This window comes from Lepisma saccharinum, chromosome 7 (genome assembly GCF_977018435.1).
Source record: "Lepisma saccharinum chromosome 7, izLepSacc3.1, whole genome shotgun sequence".
NCBI classification, from domain to species: domain Eukaryota; kingdom Metazoa; phylum Arthropoda; class Insecta; order Zygentoma; family Lepismatidae; genus Lepisma; species Lepisma saccharinum.
Genome location: NC_139235.1, coordinates 75,306,952 through 75,320,901, shown reverse-complemented (window position 1 = coordinate 75,320,901; position 13,950 = coordinate 75,306,952). Strand labels below are relative to the sequence as shown.

The window sequence follows — 13,950 nt, the reverse complement described above, 5'->3', positions numbered from 1 at the left end:
GGCATTTAATGGCAGAATCGCCCAGATGCATGTGCATGTCCACTCAAGGACTAGAGATTGTGGTGCCATCTCCAATGACGTCTCCACGCTTCTCATATACCAAGGTATATCCCTAGCAAATTTCATTACATTATGACCAATAGTTTGGTTTCTATAAGCGAAAATCAGGAGACAAGAGCGAGTACTGTAGTTTAACGAGTTCAAAGGAGAGAAGGAAATTTGCAATGGCAGGAGTATAAGAAGTAGAATGTGGCTAATGTGGAAGTAAGTACATACATAGGAGAGACTGGGAGAAGCATCAATAAGAGAATTAAGGAACATAGGAGAGACGTTAAAGATGAAGATCCAAGATGAGAAAGTACATATTGAGATATGGGCACAGAAATAAGTAAATGCAAATCAAGGTGAGGGAAAATAAAATAGCGAGAAAAGTGGCCGAAATCAAGCATATCTGCATAAACGGGAGAGAAAAGGAACAAAAATGAAGGGAAATTTAGAGCACTGGCTATTTTGGTCACTGGTGTGTGTCCTACACAAACGATATTTCCCCTAACCCCATGATAACCCAGGATTATATGATGTCCAATGTGAGTGCAATTCCCATTACATTCGCAGATCAATTAGAACCACCACGAGCATATACACCACATATCCGATGAAAAAAAAATCCCAACCAACTACCAGACTAGCAAAGCACCTCAAGTTCAACAAACACATCAAAAAGGTTTCAGTTGGGCAGACGTTGCACACACTGATAGAACCAAAATCAAAGAGATGCACGCAATTATGCACTTTCCACATGATCTGAACATCGACATAGGTCAGGTGCATCTCATTTGGCTCTCACTACTGCAACAACTTAAACCAAGCGCATGCAGCATATGAACTGGCTACACTAGTGCCCCTAGCGGCATGCAGGGAAACAACAGGAACCGGAAGCCAGCCCAGCAGTGAAGCAACAAGTTCTCAAGCAGATGGTGGCAGAGCCCCCCAAATTAATAGAACTTCTACAAGTAAGTTTTGTGGAAAAAATAACTTGCTTATGTCCAATTATTATCAACAGAGTATTTTATTTCCCAAACATGAATTACCAGACCAGTTAAAGAAAAAAGTTAATATTAGTGCCAGGGGGAGGGAGGAAAGACAAGAAGAGGTCACAGGCAGGTGTGTCCATCCCCCCCCCAAGGCATATGATGCATTCCCCCCAAAAAGGTAGAACATTCCCTCCCCACCCCCCCTTTATGCCGAATTATTTACTCAAATAATTTTGGTCAGACAGAACTTGCGGAACAATATAATACAGACATTTAAGCAATAAATGTTTACTTTAGGTACTGTAGGCTCACTTTCATGTTTGCTAACACAAAACGTACAAAACTGCTCGGCTCACTGCCATTGTTATTGTACTGAACCTTATTCTTAGTAGTTTGTCGGTTTGACTAAACTTGTATTAATGTGAACAGCACGTCGCCCCTTTTCCAAACCGATTCTAAAGGCATAAGAGGTGATGTTTAATTTCAACCACATCGCCACAATCACCCACAGGTAGATAGAAAAACTGTACGTAATAACCATAACTGAAAATCAATAACAAGTCAATCAAAGAAACGATCCCCCCAATTTTTGTGTGGAGATATATAGAATTTGTATATAATTTTGTCCCCGACCAAAAATTACCCACGATGCAGGCAAGTCATTAATCCCCCCCTGTGGGCATCCCTGGTCACAGGATAAAGGGAAGGGGAAGAAACAAGGACACAAGCTATACATTCCTTAGAAGCATAGAGCAACTACCTATGTAAGGTTGTGGTGTGTTTATCTTGATGGAAGCTTGAGAAAGTCTGGGAAACCAGAACAAAATATTGCACGAAAAATAAAGAACACTTAAAATAAATATATTTTTTTGCAAAGCAAAACTGCCAGATTGCTAAAATCTATATATTAATATTCATAAACACCCTGAACCACTTTCAATTGTTACATTCTTCTATCAGCATATCTACGTACCTATTTACAAAATCCTGGTCAAACGGCAACATGAGCTCCCATCCCCTGTTGATCCGCAACCTGCACACGTGCATCAGTATTTCTTTAACCTCCTCAGGGGGCAATTTTGTAGTGGTAGACACATTTTTTCTATCTACAAATCGGTTCTGAGTAAATAAATACAACTGGAAAATAAAATTTATAGTATATCAGAAACAGAAAAGAATGAAATCTATTCAAGGAAAGATATTTCAACAAAGAATGCACAAAAAAATTTACTTACGTATCTGCACTCTAAGTTTATTTAATTGAATAATTTCAGTGAACATCGTCACCTTCCACATCGGAACTTGCAGTTGTCAACTTGGTAGTTACTGTTGCTGGATTGGCTGTCACAGCATGGTTTTCATTGCTCGGGTATGGAAGACAAATGTGATGGGCTCGTCTGTTATCGGGATTTAGTTCATGGGAGAAATGCATCATGGTGTGTAGGTTTTCTTGATTTTTGGGTCTCTTAGGGTGTGTGCTACTACCTGGAGGGGAGCCGCAGTGTCTAGTCAGTAGGGTGTTTGACTGATGAATGTGCTAAATGCAGTATAAGTATTACCTACGTGAAGTTTTGTGTTTTCACGTTGCACAATTGGATAGTTTTTTTTTATTAATTTCGAAGGCTCACTGCCTTCATTTACTAAGGGTATGGCGTCTGGAGCAGATAATGAATGAATGAAGGCAGTGAGCCTTCGAAATGAATCATAAAAAAACTATCCAATTGTGCATCGGGAAACACTAAACTGCACGTAGGTAATATATCTGATTTGTTTTGTTAGGCCAGTGGTAGGTTAGGTTTTTTAACATTAGATAAGTTCTGTTGAATTCTCTGATTAATGGATTAGATAGACCTGCACCTTGCACTGATAATCCACATTGTACATTCCCAGGTTACAAAGTGGATCAAGAAAGCATTGTTTGTGCTTCTTAAGCCTGTCGGCTATTTAGGAACAGAGTTTGTGTTATGGTACAGCGCCTTGAATAACGTAGTGTGGAAAACGGCACAGTTCTGCGTGCTCTGGCTGGTTCCACTCGAAAATGATCCGCTAGAGGCGCTGGTGTTGACCTCGGTGCTTGGTGTTCGACTGCTTATAATGGAAGTAAATGGAGTTTTCGCTGCAACGTCTGATTCTTTTACATGAAGCATTTCTATGAATGTGATAATTGCTATGATATTTGGTACAGTGGTCGCGAAGATATTAACGAACATTCTAGACAGTCGACCACGTCCTGTTATCGTCATACTTTCGTTAATAATACGGGAGAAAAAATACACGTGGAATGCTCTTGGCAACTAAATTTTTGTGTATGAATTAGGTTAATTATTATTATCATCATCATCATTTCTTTTAAAGATATACACACTGAAGCATTTGTATTTTGGATATTTACTGTCTTTTTTCTTCCGCTTTAAACTAATCGCGGCGATGATGATAATGATGATTCCATGAAACGACAAGGGGAACCCCACAAAACTTTCTTAGTGCCATCGACATGAGTGTAAGGAAACTTTCAAACCAATGGGACAAGCGACACGGGATGTTCACACTGTCACACTAGTGACACACACTTCCAGACTGTAAAATAGCATTCATTGCGCATGAGGGTCCAAACAGCAAACGACACGTTCATATGGCGTATTCGCGTGCTACTTGTTACTTCGGTCGGAAAGCTCCTTAAAGGAAGGGTGCTCAGACCGAAGCGACGTGCTACATGGGGATTTCCCAACTAAGTGACAAGCGACATGGTGCCTTCAGTCTATTGGCAAGCGTTCGCTGCTAATTGTGCAAACAACAGATAGGCGACACGAAAAACCGCACATTACAACAACAGATCTAGGCGACACGATAGGTCACACGTGTCGCTTTGTCGCTTGTGCGTCGCTCAAACTGGGCCATTTCCTCAATAGCTTGTAACATGTTGCCGTGGTTTGTTGTTCGCGCATGCGCGATGCAATGAGTGTCTTGCTTTAGGGAGATTGCGCACCAAAGCGACAAGGGGCACGCGACACTTATCGCTTGAGGATTTCACCAACCGAACGCTGGCCTGTGCTTCCCGTCATGCCCCTACGATGTGAAATATTGCTCTTGATTGGCTCCTTTCCAAGCAACATATGTCGCTTCGGTGTGAAATTTGCCTTGGACCGAAGGACCCGTGTCGCTTTGGTGTGAAATCCTCGTATCGTTTGTCGTATGTTGCTTTGGTGTAAAATCTCCTTGAGGAAACGGTGCAGTCAGAGCTTGTGTCCCTACGGTTCGAAAGGCTGCATTGATTACGGACTGCTCGCTTCCAAGCGACACTTGTAGTTTGTCGCCTCGGTATGAAATATCTCTCAGGATACTATTTATATTCTAACATAGAAAAATAAAACTCTAGTACACAATCCAACACTTGACGTCCGGAAGCACTTTGCGATGTTTCTTCTTCTGTTACGCATACTATTTATTTATTAATTTTATTTTACTTTTCTTTCCAAATTAATGTCATTTCGTGACTGCAAATCACTCCACAAATATAACTGTTTCCATCAATTCACGTACCGCCTTTCAAGACAAACAAATCTACATAATATATTCCAAAAACTAACAAAGCCGCATTACTTTCGTAAGAAAATTAGCACCGAGATTGATCGCACTGCCATCTATGTTTCTAATCCGTCTGGGGAACCAGTTTCTTGGGTCGTTTTCCACACTACGTTATTCAAGGCGCTGTAGTTATGGTAATACCAAAGTGTCAGAGGGTGGTTATAGGTGGAGTGACAGTAGCCCTCAAAATTAATTGAATGAAAAACCTGTTACCAAGATAAATAAGTATATTTTGCATGCATACAGTAGAACCTCGATTTTACGTTTATTCAGAGGACCAAGCAGAAGAAACTTAAAATATGAAATTGAGGAAAGTTTTATAGTATTTTGTAAGGTTGAGACCATCAATGTATAATGTGGAAAAATGTAAAATCGTGGTTCCACTGTATTAATATATTTCCAAAATCCTAATAACCAAGTGTTATATTGCACTTTTCAAAATGAATAAATAAAATTTAATCAACACTGTTCAAAATAAATGAACAAAAATAAACTCTCTACATAGAATATATATAAATCAAGAATGCAAAAATAATCTGACAGTTATTTTTAATGGCTTTATTTTATCTGCGACTTTTCGTCCTGGTTTCCCAGAACTTTTTCAAGCTTACACCAAGATACACATACAACACACAACCTCACACGGCAAATCACTCTACAGAAGTGGGGATGAGTGATGATATGATGAAACTGATGAAGAGTGAGCCTTTGAAATTAATCAGAAAAAATTATTCACTTGTGCATCAGGAAACACTCAACATGTACGTAATATATCTGATATGCTTTGTTAGGCAGAAGTTTCTACAGAAGTGTAGACTGACTATAGTAAACGCCACAAAAACTGTTCAGTCAAGGTCACGCCACCCACCTACAGTGTTGCCAATAAGCAACAATTTAAACTTTCAATAATAATTGCGAAAAAAAATGCAGAAAATATTACTTAACGTAAAGAACATTAAGATATATTTTTTACACTCAAATACTTTATGGCCATTTAGAAACAAATAAAAACATGTTTCCATGAAATTCACGAGGAAATTATTATTTTTTACTTCAAACTGTAAAAAATAATGGAAGCAGTGACACAAGATGGTTAGAAAAAATAGCGAAACATTCTTAAGGTTCATAGATGCTTACAGCATATATTTTATACACAAAATGTATAAGCATGCAAAGTAAAAAAGTAAAATGTTCCGGTTATGTAATGTAAAATATTGTTGCTGGCTAACTCGCATTCTATTGGATCACGTAAAAACTTTCAGTGAGAAAGTTTGTAATAAAACATTGAAATTAATTTTAAGAACACATACAGCATCTTTAGAGTGACATGTCAACTGTATTTTATGTTTTATTTGAATGGATTTTGCTGCGCATCGATCTTGCGCTCATCTGAGCACTGCCTGTGACGTGTGCCTGGCTATATTTACTTACTGAGGAACAAAATATTTCCCGTTAAGTTCATGTATTTGTTCTTGGTCCACAATAAGAATTATCACAATCTCTCTCTATAACAGTGGTGGCACCAGGATTAATCATCTAGGGGTGATGAGCGGAATACGGAATCAAATTAGGGGGCATACTGCATTATGTTTACACTTCAAGAAAGTGGTTATGGAATGTAAATCGAAAACTACAAACGGGCTGGCTGAATAAACAAAAGGGGAAACAATTCTCAACAAAAATGCAAAACCAAATAATCCGTACACAATACACCAGCGAAGATGCAATCAGCCGCATACGTACAAAGCGCGAAGTGTCGACTGAGCAGCTTAGAAGAAGTGTGGCAATCCTGGAGGGCCAGGGGTGTGGAGGAGACAAGGGGAAGCTCCGACCTTGACTGGACAGTTTTCGTTGCTGGAACTTTAGCCATGTGAGATTGTATGTGTATTTTGGTGTAAGCTTGAAAAAGTTCTGGGAAACCAGGATGAAACGTTGCAGATAAAATAAAAACAACTAAAAATAACTGTCAAATTATTTTGCATCTACAAAAAGTGGTTATGCAAATTCCCTTACTTTCTCAGGTTTTTGCACACATTTACAAAATGCCATGACTTTTTCCTTGACTGACTTTCGTTGACCTTGCAAGGTTTCTCAGATCAGCAGGAATCCTGTGTAACATTCAGTTTTAAGTACTTATACCAATGTATATTGAAATCTTAAAGAAAAATCTAATTAACATATTCCTCAACATTACTTACAACATAATCTCTCCCGCGACACATGAGATCAGCAGGAACTCCTGAGGAACCGCTGGACGTATCCTTTGGATACAAGATCTCACTCCGCACAACCCAGTTCCCTTGCACCAACACAGCCACCTGCTGCAAAGTCTTCAGGACATTCTTTGGATCTAGGTCTTGAGCGAGCAACGACAGTAACTGCTTGAACTGAATTAACTTTGCTGAAAGACGAATTTTAACTTTACTGTGAGCTTTTTTACATAGATACCATTACAATTAAGTGCAATTAAATGACTTAAAATTTCCATTAAAGCAGGGCGGTCTACAATTACGTAAAAATAAAACTCCTGACATTGGAAGACCAAGAAGCAAAATTTTTCAGGCTAAAGCCATTAGGGCAACTTATTTGTCAAAGGTCACTATACAGTAAAACCTCGTTAATCTGGGCTAATGGGGGGGGGATAAGTTGACCGGTTTAACAAAAGTCTGGATTAACTGAAATAACCTAAAAGAAAAGTTCATTAAAACTTCATCAATAGCAACAAAACATGTTTATTATGGTGTATTTAAGGGGCATAGGCCTAAATACACTATACAGTACAGTACAAAGTCTGCGGGAAACAGAATTTCATCAGTGGTTGACTGCCTTTTCTTTGGGAAGTTCTCTTGTTGACTTCTAGCCACATTTAAAACATTGCATTCTGCCTTTTTTTCCTTTTGCCTGTCCAGATTAAGCAAAGTCCAGCTGATCGGGGTCTGGATTAACGAGGTTTTACTGTATTTTAGCCAACATCACACTTACAATTCTACTTAACCAAGCTTTTAGATTATTCACTTCACATGTAAAAGTTATAATGGTAGGATTGACTCATGGTTAACAAATATTTTTTAAATAAAAATCATAATAATGATATCAAATAATATGTAATTATGGTAAAATTTAGTAATAAAATCTTATTAATTCTAGTATATACCAAACACAACCTAAAAATTGCAACAAGAAAGTAGGAAATTATAATAGTCAACTACTGTAGTAGATTTCTACAGGAAAATAGTTCAAATCTATTCCTAGAGTAATTAATATACAATTTCTACAACAACTACCAATAATAGTGCATCAAATTGAAGTATAGCTTGTCCACAACAAATTAAAAAATTCTTGCTCTTCTTTTTTTTAGTTTGTTTATAAACCTACTCCTAGTGCACTACTACAAAAAAGTAGATTTTTACAGAACAACAGTATTTCCACTGGTAGACACCCTGTAAAATTATCACTAGGACTCGGAAGTTGATGACAAATCATATTTTTTTCTGAGCCTTGAAAACAATGTTAAATCTGATATCAGTCCATTTCTCTTAAATTAGAAGAAAAAAACGGTTCCATTTTGCATCTTATGCTTTTAGGTCATTTTCAGTATTCTTCGCAGTTTTTATGGCATTTTTCTACATTTTTTATGTTTATTTTTCTTCTCCTCTGTCGTTTTGTAATTTTAAATGCATTTGCTAGCATAACTTACATATGTATTTAAATTTCCTGACAGGTCCTTTTAGCAAGTTCGCCATTTAATCGTAAATATGGTCAATGGAAAAGCTCTATATTAATTTTAGCTGAACTTTTTGGCAATGGATAATAATAATTAATTTGTGGTAGATTTAATTTTTTCCTCCAGCAAATTTAAAATACTTTGTGTGAAGTCTACTCCGAGGTTCCCTTGCTACGCACTACAATCACTTTAATCTGTGGTTTTAGTCACAATATTAATATATATATATATATATATATATAAGATATATATATATATATATATATATATATATATATATATATATATATATATATATATATATATAAAAAAATCAAATGAGGTAAAAGGAAACACTCACCGGACAGTAGAAAAATTCAAAATTTTCGCTAATTTATAGCATCATCGGTGTGAGAAGAAACAGAAGACGGAACCGGAGGTTGGGGTCCTGCAGAGTTGCCAGGTCCCCATTGAAGAAGAAGCGGTGCGTAGAACGAAAAAAACACTGTTTCGTCACCAGGCTTGTCGTAAACTGTGAGTGGGGAGGATGAGTTGGGAGGGAGGGCGGGAGGGTGGGTGAGGGTGGGCATTACTGGGTGGCCTTGTTCAGGCCAGGTGGAGTGGTTGCACTCATGGCCGATATATAGGCCCTCTCCCATCTTTTGCGAACAGAGGTGTTGGCTGGTTGGGGTAGGAGGTGGATGATCGCTACCCGGAAGCAGTCGTTGAAACTGATGTTGTGGTGGTTGGTGTGGACGGCGACAGTGAAGTCCAGGTTGTGGGTGGAGGAGCGGTGGTTATTGATGCGGAGGTTGAGGGCCGTTGATGTTTCCCCCAGGTAAAAATCACCACAGATGTTGCAGGTGAGGATGTAGATAAGGTTTGAGGCATGGCAGGTCCCTTTGGGATGGAGGGTAAATTTGCCAGTGGCCGTGTGCACCTGGAGGGTGTGAGAAGTGATGAGGATGGGACAGGTCTTGCACCTGGGTCGGTTGCATTTATGGGCAGGGGGGTGTTGGATGTGTGGTGAAGGAGTGTTGTGGACCAGGATGTTTTGGAGGTTAGGGGGGCGTTTGAAAACCACCCTGGGTTTGTCGGGAAATATGTTTTTGGTTTCGGGATCACTGTGGAGGATTGGGAGAAGAGAGTGCAGTGTGTGCCTGATTTTGTTGAGGTGGGGATGATATTGGGTGATGAGTGCAGGTGGGTTGGTGGCAGCAGGTTTCTTGGTGGTAGTGGTATGTGAGGCAGCTCGTGATATTTGCTTGGTGACCAGGATGGAGGGATATCCACGGTTAACCAGGGCCTGGTGTAGGCGGAGGTTATAATTCTGGCGGGAGGTGGGTGAAGAGTTCAGGCGCTGTCCCCTGAGGGCCAGAGAGAATGGAATTGCTTTTTTGGTGTGGAACGGGTGGGAGCTGGAGAAGTGTAGGTATTGCATGTGGTTGGTGGGTTTTATGTGGATGGAGGTAGTCAGGTGTCCTCCCTCGATGTGCACGTCCACATCCAGGAAGGTGATCTGGTTGGGGGAGTGTGTCCAGGTGAATTTTAGGGAACGGAAGTGGTTAAGTTGGTCCAGGAAGGCTGACAAGGATGGTTCTCCATGTGTCCAGAGCATGAAGATGTCGTCGATGAAGCGGAGCCAGAGGAGGGGTTGGAGGGGTTGGGTAGCCAAAAACTCTTGCTCAAGTTGGCCCATGAAGAGGTTTGCATAGGATGGGGCCATTCTGGTACCCATGGCTGTACCTCGGATCTGTAGGAAATTTTGGTTTTCAAAGGTGAAGTTGTTACAAGTGAGGACAAGGTGGGCTAGGTGGGTCAGGAAGTTGGTGCTGGGGTTGTGAGGTTTGGGTCTGCTATTGAGATAGAATTCTATGGAGCGGAGGCCATGGGAGTGAGGTATGTTGGTGTAGAGGGAAGTGACATCAATGGTGGCAAGGATGGTATTTGGGGGCAATGGTGGGAGGGTGCTGATTTTCTGGAGGAAGTGGTTGGTGTCACGGAGGTAGGAGGGCAGAGCTTTCACAAGAGGCTGGAGATGGGAGTCAACAAAGGCTGAGATTCGTTCTGTAGGTGAGTTATAGCTGGACACAATGGGTCTGCCAGGGTTGCCAGGTTTGTGGATTTTGGGCAATAGATAGAAGGTGGGGGTGCGGGGATTGTCGGGTATTAACATGGCGGTGGTACGAGCTGTTAGGCCTTCAGGTGGGCCACGGGTGTGGATGAAGTCCCGGATTTTGGTGAGGTGTTCGGCGGATAGGTCAGCTGTGGTGGGTTTGTAGGTGGAGGGGTCAGCCAGCTGGCGGTTGGCTTCCGCCAGGTAGTCTTGAGAGTTCAAGACCACCGTGGTGGACCCCTTGTCAGCTGGGAGGATTTTGATGTTGTGGTTGTTGCGGAGGTCTCTGAGAGCTTTCTGTTGGGGGGGATTGAGGTTAGGTTGGTTGTGAAAGTTATTTAAGAATGAGCTGTCAGAGGTGGTGGAAATGACGGCAGTGATGTATCTTTCCAAGGGGTGGTTGGTGGGCAGGGGGGGTGGATCTTGGGAGGAGGGGGGGCTAAATTGAAGGAGGCTCGGGTGGGTTTCACTGGTAGTGGTTTGGAGTGAGGGATTTTTGGCCCAGAAATGTTGCCATCGGAGGCTGCGAGCAAATGTGTGTATGTCAAAAAGTAGGCGGAATTGGTTGGGGGGAGTTGTGGGGGAGAAGGTGAGGCCTTTGGATAAAACAGCTATTTCATCAGTGCTCAGTTTATGGCTGGATAAATTGAGTACAGTCTGGTTGTTTTTGAGTGGGTTAGGGTCATTGGTGGTCATGGATCTGGTAGGGGTGGGTTTGTCCGTGGACTGGTTGTTTCCCAAGGTGCGATGTATGGGAGTGCAGTTTTGGTTTTCAGGGGGGGTCTGTGGTGGTGTGGGAGGGGTGGGCAATGGTAGAGGGGGGTCGGGTAATAGTGGGCATGTTGGTGTGGGACTGAAATTGGGCGGCAGTGGAAGGGGAAGGGTGCAGCCAGTCTGAAAAGCTTGACGGCAGAGATTGGAGAGTTTTTGGAGGTGTTTAATGTTAAGATCACTGGCAATGGAATGGGCGGTGTGCCAGAAGGAGTCTATTTTGTGATGGTGGTTACCTGGGGTCAGCAAAAGGATTTTGGTAAGGGATTGAATAGAAATGGACAGTTCTCGGGCGCGATTTAGCTGGGATCGGTACATGGCGTGGGTCAGTTCAATAGCGAAATTTCTCGCGAGTGGGAAAATCGTGGGTTTTATGCTTGGGGGCATGGCGGAAAACGGCAGTTTGGGTGTGAGGCTTTTGGGTGTTAGGCCCAATATCAAACATGAGTGCAGGAAGCGTGCATGGGACGTAGCTTTGGTGTAGGAAACAATAAGAGATCGCAGGCGGTTCAGTTGATAGGAGTTATACGTGAAAGGATTCATACCAAAAGTGGATAATAATGGATAAAAGCAAGGAGGGCCAAAAGGGCTAAGTAAAAATCAAATGAGGTAAAAGGAAACACTCACCGGACAGTAGAAAAATTCAAAATTTTCGCTAATTTATAGCATCATCGGTGTGAGAAGAAACAGAAGACGGAACCGGAAGTTGGGGTCCTGCAGAGTTGCCAGGTCCCCATTGAAGAAGAAGCGGTGCGTAGAACGAAAAAAACACTGTTTCGTCACCAGGCTTGTCGTAAACTGTGAGTGGGGAGGATGAGTTGGGAGGGAGGGCGGGAGGGTGGGTGAGGGTGGGCATTACTGGGTGGCCTTGTTCAGGCCAGGTGGAGTGGTTGCACTCATGGCCGATATATAGGCCCTCTCCCATCTTTTGCGAACAGAGGTGTTGGCTGGTTGGGGTAGGAGGTGGATGATCGCTACCCGGAAGCAGTCGTTGAAACTGATGTTGTGGTGGTTGGTGTGGACGGCGACAGTGAAGTCCAGGTTGTGGGTGGAGGAGCGGTGGTTATTGATGCGGAGGTTGAGGGCCGTTGATGTTTCCCCCAGGTAAAAATCACCACAGATGTTGCAGGTGAGGATGTAGATAAGGTTTGAGGCATGGCAGGTCCCTTTGGGATGGAGGGTAAATTTGCCAGTGGCCGTGTGCACCTGGAGGGTGTGAGAAGTGATGAGGATGGGACAGGTCTTGCACCTGGGTCGGTTGCATTTATGGGCAGGGGGGTGTTGGATGTGTGGTGAAGGAGTGTTGTGGACCAGGATGTTTTGGAGGTTAGGGGGGCGTTTGAAAACCACCCTGGGTTTGTCGGGAAATATGTTTTTGGTTTCGGGATCACTGTGGAGGATTGGGAGAAGAGAGTGCAGTGTGTGCCTGATTTTGTTGAGGTGGGGATGATATTGGGTGATGAGTGCAGGTGGGTTGGTGGCAGCAGGTTTCTTGGTGGTAGTGGTATGTGAGGGCAGCTCGTGATATTTTGCTTGGTGACCAGGATGGAGGGATATCCACGGATAACCAGGGCCTGGTGTAGGCGGAGGTTATAATTCTGGCGGGAGGTGGGTGAAGAGTTCAGGCGCTGTCCCCCTGAGGGCCAGAGAGAATGGAATTGCTTTTTTGGTGTGGAACGGGTGGGAGCTGGAGAAGTGTAGGTATTGCATGTGGTTGGTATTTCCCGACAAACCCAGGGTGTTTTCAAACGCCCCCCTAACCTCCAAAACATCCTGGTCCACAACACTCCTTCACCACACATCCAACACCCCCCTGCCATAAATGCAACCGACCCAGGTGCAAGACCTGTCCCATCCTCATCACTTCTCACACACCTCCAGGTGCACACGGCCACTGGCAAATTTTTACCCTCCATCCCAAAGGGACCTGCCATGCCTCAAACCTTATCTACATCCTCACCTGCAACATCTGTGGTGATTTTTACCTGGGGGCAAACATCAACGGCCACTCAACCTCCGCATCAATAACCACCGCTCCTCCACCCACAACCTGGACTTCACTGTCGCCGTCCACAACCAACCACCACAACATCAGTATCAACGACTGCTTCCGGGTAGCGATCATCCACCTCCTACCCCAAACAGCCAACACCTCTGTTCGCAAAAGATGGGAGAGGGCCTATATATCGGCCATGAGTGCAACCACTCCACCTGGCCTGAACAAGGGCCACCCAGTAATGCCCACCCTCACCCACCTCCCGCCCTCCCTCGCCAAACTCATCCTCCCCCACTCACAGTTTACGACAAGCCTGGGTGACGAAACAGTGTTTTTTTCGTTCTACGCACCGCTTCTTCTTCAATGGGGACCTGGCAACTCTGCAGGACCCCAACCTCCGGTTCCGTCTTCTGTTTCTTCTCACACCGATGATGCTATAAACTAGCGAAAATTTTGAATTTTTCTACTGTCCGGTGAGTGTTTCCTTTTACCTCATTTGATTTTTACTTAGCCCTTTTGGCCCTCCTTGCTTTTATCCATTATTATCCACTTCTTGGTATAGTATCCTTTCACGTATAACTCCTATCAACTGAACCGCCTGCGATCTCTTATTGTTTCCTACACCCAAAGCTACGTCCCATGCACGCTTCCTGCACTCATGTTTGATATTGGCCTAACACCCAAAAGCCTCACACCCAAACTGCCGTTTTCCGCCTTGCCCCCAAGCATAAAAACCACGATTTTC

General features: G+C 42.8%; 1 protein-coding gene across 1 annotated transcript in view; it reads right to left on the bottom strand.

Annotated features, from left to right (window-relative positions):
- Polr3E (RNA polymerase III subunit E) overlaps positions 1 to 13,950 on the bottom strand; it is a 34,420-nt gene that overhangs the window by 2,831 nt on the left and 17,639 nt on the right. The window contains exons 7-8 of the mRNA XM_083125457.1: positions 6,818 to 7,020; positions 2,008 to 2,171 (exon numbers count right to left, since the gene is read on the bottom strand). Coding sequence (XP_082981583.1) covers positions 2,008 to 2,171; positions 6,818 to 7,020 — 367 coding nt within the window. The remainder of the gene's footprint in view (positions 1 to 2,007; positions 2,172 to 6,817; positions 7,021 to 13,950) is intronic.